The sequence below is a fragment of the Brachionichthys hirsutus genome, unplaced genomic scaffold (assembly GCF_040956055.1).
Source record: "Brachionichthys hirsutus isolate HB-005 unplaced genomic scaffold, CSIRO-AGI_Bhir_v1 contig_468, whole genome shotgun sequence".
Taxonomy (NCBI): domain Eukaryota; kingdom Metazoa; phylum Chordata; class Actinopteri; order Lophiiformes; family Brachionichthyidae; genus Brachionichthys; species Brachionichthys hirsutus.
In genome coordinates, this window is record NW_027180322.1 from 632,508 (window position 1) to 649,880 (window position 17,373).

Consider the following 17,373-nt stretch of genomic DNA (forward strand, 5'->3'; position numbering starts at 1 on the left):
GCTCTGTTGAGTGATTCTTCTTCATGTTACAATAAATCATTTTACTTTCTTTTGTACATCAGCTGCTCTTAGACCAGATAGCCTGAGCAGACAGACATGATGCGAGTTGTCTAAAGTGAGTCTTTTCACCTGCTATGTGTGGTGACGGTGGAGTGCTGCTTGTGGGCTCCCCTTGTAGTGAGAACAAAGATGGCTGTCCCATATTAATACATGACTACTTCCCCTTTCTGTCTCTGTCATCTTGTCCCATCTCTGTCCTTATACTCCCCCCTGGCACATTCAAACTATTAGTTGCTAGAAAACCTGTTAAGTGTCGTAGCTTGCCAGTTTGTGGCTTCATATTTGTGGACATCCACTCTTGCCCGGTGTGTTGTGATGGTGATTACTGTTGGAATTAAATTTTTAATGTTGTTTGGGATCGCTTCCATTGCTTTGTCACTTCTGTGGCAGACTAAATTACACGGTGCTCTGCTTATTGCAAGGCAACTTTCAAATGGGAAGGTCAACATGTATACGTGAGAAAGTAAAATGATTTCTCATTGCAAGTAGTGCATGCTCATATAACGTATGTCAAGGATTGTGCATTACAAACCGATTTAGCATGGCTTAATTTGACTCGTCTTTTATGTGAAACTGCATCCTAAACAGCATTAAACTTTCATTCTCTATAGTTCGTACGTGTTGACTAATGTAAATTCCCCTCACGTGTTTCTCTCTTTCCAGGGCATTCACTGAGCAATGCGATGAGGGATACAAGTGCAATGGATACTCTACCGCTAAATGGTAACTTTAACAATAGCTATTCACTTCGCAATGGGGACTTTGGCGACAGTGTGCAGGCAATAGACTGCGGCCTCAGTATGGATGATGCTGCCTTTGAGAAAATGATAATCTCCGAGCTAGTACACAACAACCTGCGTGCCTGTAACAAAAGCCACCAACAGCAACAGCAGCAGCAGCAGCACCCGAGTTTACACCATCCACCCCACCACCAGCAGCCCCCACAGTACCACCATCACCACCATGCGGAGCGGGCTCCGCCTACGGTGACGGTGGTAGGCGGCAGCAGCAGTGAAGACGACGCTATTGTCGCTGACGCATCGTCTTTAGTGCACGTGGGTGGCACAGTGGGGCTTCAGCTGCACCATCAGCAGGAGCTGGAGGCGCCGCTCATCCCCCAGCGGACTCACTCGCTTCTGTATGCACCCCAGAAGAAGGTGAAGACCGATGGGGGAGTTGAGACCTTTGTCAGTGAGCTGACGCCCACCAACGCTGACGATAGTCCGCAGTCCCCAAACAGAGACTCTTTGTACACTAGTATGCCTAATCTGAGAGACTCGCCATTCCCTGAAAGCAGCCCTGAAGTGGCGGAAGATTTGTCCCCCTCGAAGAGGAGCGAGAATGAGGATGTTTACTACAAAAGCATGCCCAATCTAGGGTCTGGGCATCAGCTCCAAGCCTATTACCAGATAGGCCGAGGGAGCAGTGATGGTTACATTATTCCTATCGCCACAGAGGGCTGCATCCCCGAAGGAGATGTACGAGAAGGACAGATGCAGTTAGTGACAAGTCTTTAAATGTATTTAAGTCATCTCCAATCGTCTCTATGCCCTTTTACAGCCCTGACTTTTTGGAGGACCCACTAGTGAGGGGAAGTGTTTGTTTTATTTTTTAATTGAGACGAGAACCCCGGTCATTCACGCTATAGCTATTTACAAACCCTTCTCTCGATGCACCTCCACCTCCCTAAACATGCCTCTCTTTTCCCCTTCCCCTTCGACCAACGGACTCGGTGCACAGCGATGGCAGTGCAAGGTTTCAGTGAAACTGTACATAAAATACAGAGTTGAATTTCAAATTAAAAAGACAAGCCAACTATGTATTTAAATGTGCTGCTGCTGTTGAATTATTGAGAAAAATTTAAGATATGAAAATGCAAAAAAAAAAAAAGACCAAAAAAATGGATTGGTTCCTTGAAATCAGACGTTTCCCACTTTAAAGGTTGTACATACACTCCCCAACCTCCTTGTTGAAGCCTGTTTTTTATTGTAGACAAAACACAATCCCTGGACCAGGACTTGGACTCCGTTTGTAAAATGTTCCTGATCAGACTAGTAGAAAAGGACTATGATGTCGTAATGTTGTGGTTTCCAAGAGTCTCCGTCACCATGAAGTTTGGATTGTATAACCACTAGCAATCAAGCCCCTGGCCTTATATTTTCTCAACTGTACATTGAACTGTTGTCAAGAAAAATGGCTTAAATATATATTTTGTTGTATTGCTAGTGTAAAATTAAAAAAACATGGAAAATCGTAAATAAGAAGAAAGATTTTACTTGCAAAATTCAAGATTTGAGAGACTATTGTGTATAAGTTGCACATATGTTATACAGTGTGTTTATGGTTCCGACACTTAATTCAAGGTAGTTTGTTCGAATGTAACGACTTGTGAAAAAAAGAAAAAATCAATGCATTATCACTTTTTCCAACAGTGTTTTTTTTGCTTATTGAGTTCCATTGATATTTCCCACTGAAATATGTCCTTTTTATTTTGCCAAAGTATCATTACTTTAGTAGGAAGGGAATGCATATACCCAGTGTAAACAATTTATTTAACAGTCATGCCAGAGTGATGCAGAAGTGCAAATAAAAGCAACATTTGACAATAAAGTTTTATCATAAATGTAGTTTCTCTGCCTGGGTTTGGACATTTTATTTATTGAAATCTTTCCAAAACATGAATGGGAAATGGGTGAATAGTTTCCAGCTCCGGTATACATGCTGCACTGTAGCTCGTGTTTTCTATGTGAACATGTTACCAAGGGGTTAATCACTTAAGACTGATGTAAAGTTCAACACTTGTACAAATAAAATAAATGTAATATTTTCTTTTCTTTTTTTTTTGGTTAAATGACAGTTGTTTTCTTAATGGTCTGTATTTTTGGTATTTGAGAAAATAGGTTTGATTATTTTGTTATGAACAAAATAAGCTTTTGACTCAGGTTTTAAGATAGACCAGAGTATCATGAAAGGTAAATTGGTGATTTTATTTACGGTACTTTTTATTCTGCTTTAGCTTCCTCGCTGCAAAGTGGAGAGAATTTATTTCACCCTATGTGTTAGAGAAGCCAAATTGTTCCATGTGATTCAAAGATGAGAAACTCAGGTAGGAAAATTGCATTGTAAATGTTCTATGTGGTTGTAACTCGAATAAAGGTTCAAAATGACACTGGTTCACAGCATTGGCCACTTAGTATATTATTGAGTAGGAACTAGTTTTGACACATAAAAATAAAGGCTTGATAGTCCAGGAATATTGTAAGACTGTAATGCTGTGTGGGAGTTGAAGCATGTGCATGGACCAAACAAGAGGTCAATGTTATACTTGGTTGCAGTTGTAGAAATACACTACAAATACTATGTCTGAGTATGGCACATATTTGCTCTAATTAATGTCTGATGCTGCAGGAGCCTGTGGTTATTTCTTCTACAATCATGCCTCAGGAAATGCTGATTTAAGAGAGCATTTTAATACAACATCAGTTGAGGCAAAGTGACAGCTCTCGCGGGACAGTGGAAATTGCACTGTTTACCATTTGACATTGAAGGAAATGATTCAGCAAGAATCCACTTCATGTCAGAGCTGGTAAAAATAATGACGTATGGGATGTGTGTTGTTTTGACAATTACGTAACATTTTGTGCAATCATCTGAGGCTACAAATTGTCATGCAAGAATTATTTTCTTTTTTTGTGATCTCTGGCTCAGATCCCTTAAATGTTACGGAGGAATCAGTTGTTGAGGGGATTTTTGACTGTTAGAAATCATGGACATTATGTGCATAAAAACTGCATAGAGATTTTATTGATTTCCATCCTGCGATGTAAACCGTGCAGCACAAACTTATCTGTTCATTAAAGACGAGGTTTGAATGTGCATGTAGTTTTAATTCCTTCTCGATAATTATAACTACAATAGGTTAGAAATATTATCTTTGACAGTGAGAAATTGCACTAGAAGTAACAGTAAAAAACAAATTCATATCATGAATCCTGAAAAGACTCACCCTACAGTTACATAGGTAACAACAGATTTTGACATTTCTATATGTTAAACGTCAACATTTCCGTGTGACAGGAAGACCTTTTCTGGTAAGAGAGTTTGAGAGCAAAAGTCTTACTTCACCAGCAGTTTGTTTACCTGAAATAGAAATACATCTTTTAAGTGCAATACTTTTTTCTCTCTGAACTGTGAACCAATCCAGCTCACATTAATATTAATCAGGAACGTTATCATTCTTTTCAAATACTGACAGAAAATAATTGCTTTCCGTTTCCGTCTTACTAACCGCATGCATGTTTGTCCATACATAGTGACCCACGACTTTGATCAACTCTGCCGGTAAGTCTATTTTCATTATAGGGGCAAAGAAACATGATCTAGTGTTGGCTAGTTGTAAGAAGAATAAGAAAAAGTAGACTGGGAACCCTCTGGCTGTGCGTGTGGCCTTCTCAACATGCAGGAGCCTCTCTAATTCATCGTCTAAACTCAGGGAGAGCTTTGGCCTTTGTCAAACATTGATTCAGAAGTAGGCCAGGAGCTGAGGGGCTGAGAGCTCAATTGCGCCCACAGAGGAGCGAGTCAGCCCCTGGACACCAAGGTAGAAAATACTGTCAGCAAAGTCCGGCTGAAACTCCTAAAGATGGATGTGTTATTGACTAAACTGAGGCATGAGAATAATGTGTGACCGAAAATGGATATTTATGATTGTCAAGTCAAGAGGTATTTTTCAGGATCCAAGCATTTCCGGAGGATATGATGCAACTTCATGAAAGAGAATTGTCCTGTTGGTTGGTGTGTGTGTGTGTGAGAGAGAGAGAGAATTTTCCAAATCCCAGAGTCGACTGCATGTCTTCCACGTGTATCACCGTCCTCACAGGGAAAACAACAAGACCTTTCTTGAAAGCATTTTGTATTTGATTTAATTAACATTTAATGAACAAGCCATCAGTACAAGATCAACCGTGTCATGCATCATCTTAAATTGGAGATGATTATCTGAATGGCAACCAAACAATGGATTAGTATTGTGTATTTATATCCCTTAAACATAATGCTCAATACGTCATTCACAAATATAAACGATTAAGCATCAGTAATTTGTTGCTGAAAGTTTAGTTGATGAAGTTCCATTTCAAAACCTTGGGGATTTTAGTGTTATCAATAATGGCTGGAATAGCAACGGCTGCAGTAACCACTGTAAGCGGAACACAGTGCCAATTATAGATGCCATCAATGTGATGAAAGCAATAGTGTACAAGCAAAGGAAAACCTCTCAAGCAACAAACAGTATCTGGCAGCAGAAAAGTACCTTCCCAAACTCTTGAAGTCAAAGGGGACCCTTTAACCGCTCACTCTTTTCTTTCCCTTGCCTCTTTTGTCCTGTCCCCAACTTCAAATGTGCAGATTTGCAGCCCATGGGCGACTTAGATCCGGTCCCGTCGAGGTGAAAAATCCAATTAACCTGCAGCTCCAGCTGCCTCCGTTATAATTCCCTCCCATAATTATAAAATTTTGAGATGCAGGATTTCAAATGAAAAAAAGGAGTATGAGAGGACTTGGCTCAGAAAAAAATGAAATAAACCATTCTCTGACAGTATACAGTGTTCAAATTTACCTCACAGAGGAGCTGCTTATTCTGATATCTGGGATTGAAGGTGAGACCTGCAAACGATATTTTAATCAGAATTAAAAAATATCCTAATATCCTACAGACAGGCAAGAATGGCTGCCTCTCATAGTAGGAATTAATGGTTCGTATCATGCCTGTTATAAAGAAGATTGATGCAATACTTGCTTTGTCTGATTAAGCATCATTTGGAATGTTTCACCAGCCTTTTTGCACATTGTTACAGGCTGGGCCTTATACCATTTAAAAAATGAGATGCGAGTAAACTAAATAATAAATAGAAGTAAATAACACAAATATGTCAAAGCAAATATGCAAATGAATAGGAGCAGTCTGAGAAGTTGTTAGCATCGGGAGTGGATGAGTAAAGATGTGCTGTAAAAACAAAGTAAAGTGTTCTCTCTCTCCGACTGGCTCCCTTTCTGTCTTACCAACATGGACACAGTGATGCAAGCAGCGGGGTCTTCACAACAACCAAGACCAGCCATTCCTCCTCACATTTTAATATTCCTCAAAGAGCTGTTTTGCCTTGCCATTTGTGTAGGAACTCTAATTTAATTGTTCAGTGAGTTTTGAGGCATAGGCTCCCTGAAAAGTTATAGATCCATAATCATTTATTACTCTATTAATACAAGTTCTACTTACCTAAAAAACAGTAAGAATTTACATCTTTCATTTACATCTTTCTGAAAGGTAATATTTAGGAGATATTTGGTGATGCATCTATCTATATAAGATATATGCATTTTTAGAATATCCTCCTGAGATCCAGGCCGCAGTCATGCGTCCTCTGTAATGAACAAATGTCCACTACAGAGGACATGCTAGCAGGCTGGGTCTCAGGAGGATATATTCTAATTATATATAAACACATACTAAATATTTATAGACTTGTATGAGTCATTCTTTTTAATCATTTAATTCTCATCTTCGGCCTAACGTTATTCATATATCAGATTAATGTTTGGAAGGAATTAACAATCGTTAAAAAGGCCCAGAAGGGTTGAAAAAAATAGTTGTGCAATCCAGTTACGTCACAGAGTTCTCACCTTGTTTCTCTGTCAACAAGGATAATGCATTCCTTATTTCTCAAGTTCAGTTCCTTTACAGCATAATAGGCTCTCACATCAATACAGTTAGCATTTGTCCGATAAACCTATTGGCATTTGCTAGAGGCATGCCTCAAGCAATGACTGCATGATCTCTTCCTGCACAAGTTTATGAAGGCCAAAATAGATAACTACCACTTGCACGACATATTTTATGCTGAGACCCATGCATTACACCATTATGCTGCTGTATCATGCAGAATCAACAACTATATTCCTCATTCAGCATGTTACAATTTAATGGCCATTCACCTCGGCTATTTGCTTCTTAAGGGTAACTACTTCTACTTGTAATATGCAGTTTAAGAGACATCAGGAAGCACATTAACTCTGAAATTGGAACAGCAGTCTCTATTATATGCAGTGTGAATATATATATCAGATCGTATGTGTAGAGAATGCCGATATTATATTTTTAATATAATGTTAACTGCTGCCAATCAATAGAATTTTATGTGAACAAAGCAGCCAGATTATAAATGTCTGTTCCAACCATTGCCTCACAATGGGGTCCATCCTCAGAGATGGAAGAAAAAGATGAGGAAATACAAGTGTCCCTTCACGCTACAGGGCAAAAATAAAAAAAAATAACACGTAAATCATCATGCTCTAGAACAGACAAAATACATTCAAAACACAAATTATTTTTTTTATTCCCATCAAGAGCTTTGTAACTACATTCCAGTGTAACTATCCATTGCATCTGTATTTAGAAATCTGCATTGTAGCTTCTACTTAAGATGTTTAAGGCCTGCAAACCTCTTGATGTGCCTTCAGTCATGTGTCATAAAAACACCTCATCTGAGAAGTACAATCATTCGCAGTAGGATCCATAGATGAGCCGCTGGGACCAGTGTCACATTTATAATTGGTATGTAAAGGGTCATTGCTTTAATCTTGAGTATGTGTACATTGCCAGTGAATATTGATTGTTGGTTTCCTTGCAGGTGTTCAAGGTCCCATTAGGCCATGAAGATAAGATATATAAAATATAATAAATATCTATATTGCATTGTAGTGTCTCATTAGGAGTCATCAGAGTCTCATGCTAATTCTGGCCAAGTGGTCCCACAGGGTCCAAGCAACCGTCACATCAGATATCTCAAGGATTTTTTTTTATCTGTGATCTTTGTTGTATTACTTTCATTGCTTTGAACTGCCACATATTGAAAGTAGCTATCTTAGTCATATAATTGATGAAGACACCAGAATACACTTTGCTCCATTTCTCTCACCAGTCAACAGAACACAGAAGCAGAGAGAGTTAGCATGTAAGTATACAGTATATGTGTGTTTATTTTTTTTATACAGCCTTCCACAGGTTAATCAACTCAAACTAGAAATCATTCATCTTATTTATGAAATCAAATTGATATGGAATCATGTTCATTGCTTTAAGTAATGAAACAGGAGTAGATGAATCCTTCTGGGAAAACAAAGCCAAGTAAACACAGTGGGCATGATTTAATGTCGACTGAACTGCAGGTCAGTTGCAATATAGAATGACTGAAGTGTTGTGAGATCTAAATTGATTTTATTTTATTACAATGTGAAGGCATTCAAAGCAATCAATTGCATTTCTTTTTTTATTTGTAAGAGTTTATTTCATCCAGCAGTGCAGTACGCAGCAATATGGGCTTCCATACAGCAAAGCTTTGATTAGTTTATATACATTTGACTGGAGATCTGCAAATTTCATTTTAATAACAATTCTGAATAAATTAAAAAGAACCTCAGGTAAAGATACAAACTGATTGTGGATTATCCATCAAGGAATGTCTCTTCATTGTGAGGCTGACCTCAGACACATTCAGGGGACTTTGGTCAGTTGTTTCTGTTTATTATTATTTCCCGTGGGTGGGGAAAAAGCTGTCATTTTCACACCCGACACCCTCATTATGTAAGGAGTAAATAAATTAGAACTCAAATCATTATGGAGATGTTGGTGTTAGGTTAAGGTGTGGTCTGGTTAATTGTTGGTACATTGCTTTTTAAAGGCAGCAGATCGATCTGTGATAGGTCTGTTACAAAAAGGAATGTGCAGCAGCTTCTCCAGCTCAGTTACATCTTACTGCTTCTGCTCATATGAAGGTAAATGTAGTAGTTGATGGGATAGAGGGTTGGCAGAGGGCACAGAGCCATACGTGTCCACCAGCATGAGAAGCCCGACTGTTTAAACGTCAATGACCTGGCATTTAAAGGGAATGGATAAGACCATCTGATTGGTCTATTTCATGTTAAAACGTGTGTATGTGTAAAGGTCTAAACACAAATAGATTTGCATCCAGATTTTGAATCGTAAAATGGAGTTGGAGACTCTTTAAGTGATCATTTAATTGCTATAAATATCCTCTAATCTAATTTACAGATATATTTAAAAAAAATATTATTTTCTAAACAATATGACTGCAAAGAAGTGGTTTGACAGTATGCCAGTGCAGTGCCATTGTTTCATTCCAGAGGGAAGTCCTGAAATCATTCTACATCAAATTTCTTAGCTGATGAAATTACTGGCATGACCTTTATAGCTTCCTCTTTAAACCTTTTACATCTGATGTCTTACAAATGACAATAACTTGTCTGGCCGATCATGTAAATTACCTCTCGGATTCAATGGATCGCATTGCAGAGACTGAAAGGGAAGCATTATGTTGACTGGAAAAGGGAGGATAGGCAATTAATGATATCGGAGCTGGGGTTTCATATCTCAGGCAATCAAAAATAGATTTAAATGATCAGATGGACTAATGTCTGCCATGCGCTGCCTTCCATGCCATTTCTCTGTTAACTCAGAGGGGTAAATTGCTTTCAGGTTATTTGTGATAATTACAATATTGACAGTGCTATGAATGGTTCCTATTACATGTTCTAGCAGACGACCTGCAAATAGACTTTTAATTTGAGCGTATTTCAATAACGTTGAGTGTAATGGATTACGGTGGCATTGCCACCTGATTGATTAGTTTCGCCCTTTATGTTCAACACCAGTCAGCCCACCACTGTGGATGCCCTTCCCAGGATAGCAATTTCATGACGGGCTATTGGCCTGCTATGCAATTCAGTGTGGAAATCTACAGTGCAGTGCAGCATTTAAGGTAAAGTGTCTTTGTGCTGTCTGTTTTGTGGCGACCTAACAATGTTTCCGTCCTGCAGAAACCTTTCAACATTAAATCAGATGTCGAATGTTTTATTCTTTTTTCCAGAGCACATCTGTTTGTGAGCTTGAAGGTGTAGGAGACGCATTACGATTACTGATAGTCCAATGGGAAGCGCTAAGTGTGAAATCAAGCATCCATATCAACAGTCATTTTATGGTGGCAAATCAATCATAAAGCAAAGACTAACAGTCAGCTTTTCAGCTCAGCAGGCATGTAGGGTTAGACAAATGAATCCCTGGGGCCACCAAGGCCAAAAAACAGATGTCACTGCCCACACTGAAAGATGATGTCGTGTAAATGTAAAGAATGATGGGTGGAGACTTCACTGGCTGACTGCAAACTATGATTCATAAAAGGCTAATTTCATAGTAAGATTGTTTACACCATGTTAAGATTTGTTCAGGTCTGGAAAAGCCAAACCTTTTTACATTATCAGGGCATCTGCAGAACTTGTCTTAATGTGGCCAGCAGTATTGGAGGACAACCAAATGCAGAAAATCCCAATCTGAACTTTTACCAGATCCAAATGATCAACATGTGTTGTCTGGACAGAAGTGGCAATTTAATCACATTGTCTGAAATGTCCTGTGCCCAAGGCTGCAGTCCTTGCATTAACTTCCTGTTGTCTGTTCAAAGTATTTATTACCCAATGTCAGTCACGTCAGGTTTCTTTCTTGCTGCATAGGGACTGTTGCATGTCTCTTGGCCGATAGCGGCTGAGGTCCAGGGGGATCAGGGCAGCTGACAGTGGTGCCCACTGTTAACACCGCTTGATAAAACTCTCTGCAAGACAACGCTTTAAGGCCGGACTGATGTTGTAACAGCTGAGGGAGGGAGGAGGAAGAAAGCCCCAAATTTTCATTGCAAGATATTTCACTGTGTTGTTATGAATAGATACGGACCATGTGAAAGTGCAAGGCTGGTGGACAAACTGGGTAGCCATTAAAAACAAAGGTCCACTTGATTAAAGCACCACTGCAGTTTAACTAGACCCTCTGCATGTATTTGCTCAGATGCATTCGTCAGTAGTGGATAGACAGCTCTGAATATTAAGCAAGGTGATTGTAAGGCTTTGAAACGCTGCTCTTATTCATGATTCTTGGCATGAGCTGGTTTACAAGCCACTTGTCGATTGAAAATGATATAACACCATTCACCATAATTGTGAAACACAATAGTAAATCAGTGAGCAATCAGTGTGTTGTATTTACTTTACATTTTGCACCATCCACCAAAACATGATTTGATTAGTGGCTCACTTGGCATTTTGGAGGAACCAGAGATTGCTCAAAGATAGCACAGAAAGGACCTTAATGTTAGTATTTGATTCCAAGTGTGCTGAATTTTAACTTCATTGAAAAATTGCCCGTAACGTCTTAAATTGCTGCTGTTGTTTTTTTAACAATTTTTTTTTTTTTTTTGAGTGATGCTAAATTTGATATAACGATAAATCAAACATACAAATTTGACAGAATGTGTATCGGCTTCAGTGTGGCCTGCAATCAATCTATGGTTAATGTGGCAGGACATGCACAACACTGTTAAGTTTTAATTTAGTGAGGAGAGGGTCCAAAAGTCAGAATGGGCCCTACCTGTTTACAACCTGTCCTATTATAAGAGTCAAATAATTTCCCATTGCCTGTAAATCAATGGGTAAAATACTGTAAATAGAGAGAGAGAGAGAGAGAGAGTAAAGATTTAGACAGAGAACTTTGTTAAACTTTGTGTATTTTTTGGGTTAAAAATAATAAACCAGTAGACAGACAGTCGATACATCTCCTTAAATGATCTTCTTTCAACGTGTAATTTAATAGGGTTCACACACACACAAACACAATTGAGATTATATGTGTAATTGATTTTATCTCACGAAAAGAAAATCATTTCTGTGCAGGTGCAGCTTCACCCTTTCACAACTCCAAACATGCCTGGAGATGAAATAATATCACACATAATGTAAATATTTATTGAGAGCATTGCTTACTAGTAAGTCTGCACTCAGAGGCGCGAGTCAGAAAAATCACCTCAGGGCCTACAAGAAACATGCGTTCTCACACCAAGGACATAACCTCGGCATTCAACCTGTTCATCACACCTGCCATAAAAAAAAGGTATGGGAATTGGAAAAGGATGTATGGGACTGACCTGTGTGCTGCATAGAGCTGCTGTGTAAGGCTGATTGCAGGTGCCACAATGCCACTAAAGGTTTTTCACATTTTATCAAGAATGCAACAATTTGATAACCTTGAGTGAAGACCTGCAAGAAACATGGCACACTGGTGGCTATAAGAGAGGTCTTGAATCAGTGATCAAAGTGTATACCATAAATCTAAAACATGGCCCTGAAGTAAAAGTGGAAAAAAAATAGAACAAGGTTCACAGGCAAAAAGAACAATAAACTGATTGTTATGGGGTATGTCTTAAATAAAATGCATTCAAAACAACTCATTCCACAATTCCTTCTTAGCCTATAAAACATAATATCTTACTAAAATTATAATATTTACACCTATCTTTGCAGTACCTTAAGAAATGAAGGTACTAAGGAAAACATGACAGATGTGTTGTAGTTGAAATTAGCGGTATCCACTGAATATAATTAGTACATCTGCAATTTAAAGAGTAAAATCCTGGACAGAAAGTTTGACAGGCTGTTTCTCATACAAATCAGATTTAGGGTTAAAAACTCAATTAAGCTGATTTCTTTTCATTTGAACCAATTTTCAAATAAAGAAATACATAAAGTCCTGTAATGAACTGGTGGCTTGTCCAGGGTGTACCCTGCCTCTTGCCTGTAGACTGCTGAGATAGGCTCCAGCACGACCCGCGACCCAGTTGCGGATAAAAGCGATTGATAGAATAGAATAGAATAGCATAGCACTTTATTGTCATTACACACGGTGATGCAACAAAATTAAACAGAATGGATGGATGGATAAATAAATAAAATGTTGCTCTAAATTCACAGTGACTTGAAATCTTGCTGTGACAATGTGTAATGAGGACAAGACAAATACATATTGAGCAATATCTGCAATTACAGCATGATCAGCAATCATGACATGTAGTTTGTTACGTTAAAATAACACACATTTTTAAGTACATTCTTTTAATTGCCTATCATAGGAGTAGTCATTGTAAAAAATATTTTATTCCTGACAATACTGATTAAATAGGAGGCTCCTCCCACTGTCATTATCAAACTGAGTAAAAACATATTTTTGTCATGTCGGGCACTGAAAGAATGCTCTACATGTGACTGTCAGGAAGATAAATTATTCCCCTTTACCTGACCGCTGCCCCCACACCTCTTTTTTTTAATCTTTTAACACCCAGTGCAAGCTTTGCAGTGGCGATAACAGGTAATAATTAGAAACACTCTCTGACAGCAGGTTGCCAACAGTTTTTGTGTGCTGCACAACAGCACATTCCTGTAAACCGAAGAAGAAGCATTCAATTGAAATTAAATTATTGATGCTGATTTGTAAACTGACACCTTTCGGTGCAAATTGCTATTTAACAATTGGCATGATAATGAAAAAGTATTATTTTATCACATCCTGTAATTAACCTCATGAATATATATTGGTTTGTTAGTTTTTAAGCATCTTAGATTTTCACCTTTGCATCTAATTAACACCCTCCATGACAACCCCATGTTATTAAAAGACAGTAAGGTAAAAGAAAATGCTGACTTATCACCCTTTCATACTGAGACCTCATATCTGCATGCATAAATGGCATATTGCATTGAGTAAGCCAAATCTCCAAAGATAAAGTTGACGAACTGAGACAGTGTCATTCTCAAAGTTCTTTGACGTCTCCTACTGACTCACAATGATCGTTTGAAATCCATCTCACAGGATTGAAGCGCTCTATGTAATGGAGTCAAATGCTAATTGGGGTCATATGCTTCATGATTAATTCCCCACCATTTACAATATCATGTACATGGTATCATGACTCTGCGCCAAGTCGATTTAGACAATCCATTACATCGCTTCAAAAAAGCTGACAGCAGTCAATTAATATTCCTGCAGCGACGCAGTGTGCTCTTAAATACACTTGCATGCGAACGTATTAGCAGGAATTAGGAGATTAATCTTGTCACAGCTTATTCCTAAAATTTAAAAGGGTCATATTGGATTAAAAGAAAAGTTAGGCTACATGTTCTTAATACATTAGTCTGAGCATGACCTTGTCTTCTTGTCTTTCCTATCCCCTTTTCTGTGGCTAACAAAATGTAATTTTATGTAGACAAAGGGGACAAGAGCAGCAAAATAAAATGTATTTTATTCCTGACAATACTGATTAAATTGGAGGCTCCTCCCACTGTCATTATCAAACTGAGTAAAAACATATTTTTGTCCTGTCGGGCACTGAAAAAATGCTCTACATGTGACCGTCAGAAATAGGAACATGCTTTTAATGTTTAATTTTAGATTTTTATATTTTATCTAATTTGTTTTCATGTTCCTATTTTTTTGTCAGTATTGATTTTCTGTTTTTATCTAATGTACACATGTAAAGCGACTTTGAGTTTCTAGAAAAGCGCTATACAAATAAAATGTATTATTATTATTATTATTAAAGCTTCCAAGAGAATGGAGCAATGTTTTGGCCCTGGCACTCAAATTTTTGGAAACTCAGTTTTCTGGTACTGGAGAATGGTCAATACCTGGCACTGTGGAAAATTTTATAAACAAATATATGCAGCATGTTCAGTGTAAAAAAATATATTTTGAGGCTGTGTCCAACAGGAAGAAATTGATTTTACAAACTTTTTCAAAATTGGAAAGTGGGGACCAACCAGAATGTTCTTTTTCACTTTGCACTTCTCAAATCCGTCTAAATCAGAGTCTTAAACCAGCAACAGGGATAAGAGTTGAAGGGATGTTACCGGTTTTGTTTGTTTGGACTAAACATCTAATAAAAACATCCAGATGTTTACATTTTCCCCTTTCATAATTTGCTTTTCTGTTTTGGTTCCATTCATGTGGAGCTCTGACTCATTATTTTGAATCACCTGCCCCACAGCATGCAAGTCATTCATTGGTTAGCAGCTTTGAGTGCACTGAACCCTTGAATACATAATTAAAACTAAAAAGAAATCTTCAGATTAATGAACAGGCGGTTAAAGCGGCAATTTGCAAGCCTGTTTTGAACCGAGAGCCACTGGCTCGCTCAGAAATGAATGAAAGATGTACAAACACATTGTTGTTTGGGTGATGTGTCACACAAATAAAGGTTGTGCTGTTTATAAAAGTCAAGACAATTAAGGTACAAGACTTGTCAGAAGTATTTTCATCTAAAAAAGGTCTGAACATTGGTGGATAGAGAACATTTTTGAGTGTGTATGTGTGTGAGTGTGTGCGTGTGGCAGCTGTAACAGGACACAGATGAGCAAGGAGGTCAAAAAGAACTCACACAGGGAAGGGGGAGGCTAATGTTGAAATGAAGTGCCTTTGTGTTTCACCTTCATTAGCCATGAGCAGCGCTTTCACTTGGACTCAGTGTCACCATCTCAACGGCAACAAAGCATAATGACCATAAAATGGAGAAATAGGGTGACGCCTATCGGGAAGCGGGTATTTAAGAGTATCATCCTATCATCCTTCATCAGGAATTTATTGTCTATTTCAATTTCAAATCTGCACTAACGTTGGTTCTTTGTGTTATTGTGTTCCGATTGAGGTCCCAGGATTAAGGACAGAGTTCTCGCTCCAGTTACAAAATAAAAAATAATTCTAAATCCGAAGGTGTTGCTTGAAAAACATCAGGGTTTGATTATTTCCATGCCTGACGGTGAGCTTCCTGCATACGCCAGACATTAAGCGGCTAACGAAATTAATTAACAGCAGGTATGACTTTGAATATATTTGCGTTTAGGTGCTGGCCCTTGTCCAACATCAAGATGAATGGAAATTTAATAAACCCTGAAAAGACACAAGCAGGAAAACAATTTTCTCTTCCTTTTTATTCAATAGGCGCAGGGGCCTGATGGTTACGCTGCATTTAATGACCAAATATACTGAAGTTTTTTTGTTTCTTTCACCACAGCTGCGTCGCTGTTCCTGTGGAATGTACACCGCTGTCTTTGAAAGGTCCTTTTCATGAAGGCAGTGTCACAAACCAGACCGCACGGTCACGAAAAAAAAGGGAGATGCACACAATAAAGTCGACTAAATGATTTATTTATTAATTGATACAAGTTAAAAAAAATACTTTACTGATTCCATGTGCCATTATTAGTTAATCAGTCTCGCAAGTGAGTGCATGATATCATTTTGCTGCATTTGTGTAATGTTCTATGGTGCAGCGACACAAAGCAGAGCAAGCAAATCCAACCTAACCTAATCTAATCTAATCTAGTCTAGTAAAAATTACTTCAATCACAAACACCAAATTGACAGGTGTCCCAGGATGGAGACTCAAACTGAGTTGAAGTGGTTTTTTTTTTAAAGGAGCAGTGGAACACAAGGCTCAGGTGATACCAGTCCTGCTGATGAACCCAGGTGTGGCTAATTCACCGACGTCCCTCTGCCACGCCAAAAGTACTGAATTTGTGGTACAGCTGGTCCTCACTTGACAGTGTACTCATTTAACGATGACTCAAAGTTGCGACGGGCTTTGGGAAATGTAACGCTTGAGATTAAGTGTGGGCGAGCGGAATTCGCTGGCTGTGGAGTTGTGAGTGAGTATGCATCTATGTACAATATAAATGGCCTATGCGTACGCAAATATAAAGATGTATTCATTCAATCAATCGATTTCATGTCCGCTGTATCCGCCTCGTGGGTCACATTTGTTGCCGGACCTATTTCAACCTTATACCATCTATTTCTTTCCTTTCTCCTTTCTGAAAATGGTCTTTCTTCTGGCAGCAGCTCATGGTAAACTAGCAAACCACCGTCTTACCTGACTCTTACTGTTTCTGAAAATACCATCAATATTAAAATGTGTCACTTCATGACAGCTGGATTATGGAGAAATATGAAGCTGTCACTGAATGCGATGCACTTATTGACTGACCAATATTAAGATGAAATCTTTTCAGTCAGTTTTGGTTGTAGATCACCACAAGGGAAGGTAAAATGACCTCTTGAGTATTTGGGGAAGAGTATCGCAGACAGGAAGAATAATTAAAATCCAATATGAAGAGCATAGAGACAAATTGAATGAGATCAATGCATCAGATAATTGACTACACAAGAACAAAACAAGAAAATCCAACAATGAAACTGGCATCAAGTCATTGAGGTGACATTGAGATGCACACCAGCATGTTTAATGATGAGCTCTGGGTTTTCCTGGCTTTTTCCATTTATTTATCCTTTATTTTATGGCTTGGTGTTTTATTGCTGCAGCTGTTGTTTTTCATGTCATTTGAATTAAGGAATGAGGAAGCATTCGCTCC

At 38.4% G+C, this 17,373-nt stretch overlaps 1 protein-coding gene across 1 annotated transcript in view; it reads left to right on the plus strand.

Moving 5' to 3' along the window:
- LOC137912708 (adhesion G protein-coupled receptor L2-like) overlaps positions 1–1,577 on the plus strand; it is a 63,484-nt gene extending 61,907 nt beyond the window's left edge. Inside the window, exon 26 of the mRNA XM_068756841.1 lies at positions 724–1,577. Coding sequence (XP_068612942.1) covers positions 724–1,577 — 854 coding nt within the window. The remainder of the gene's footprint in view (positions 1–723) is intronic.
- The last annotated feature ends 15,796 nt before the right edge of the window (positions 1,578–17,373 follow it).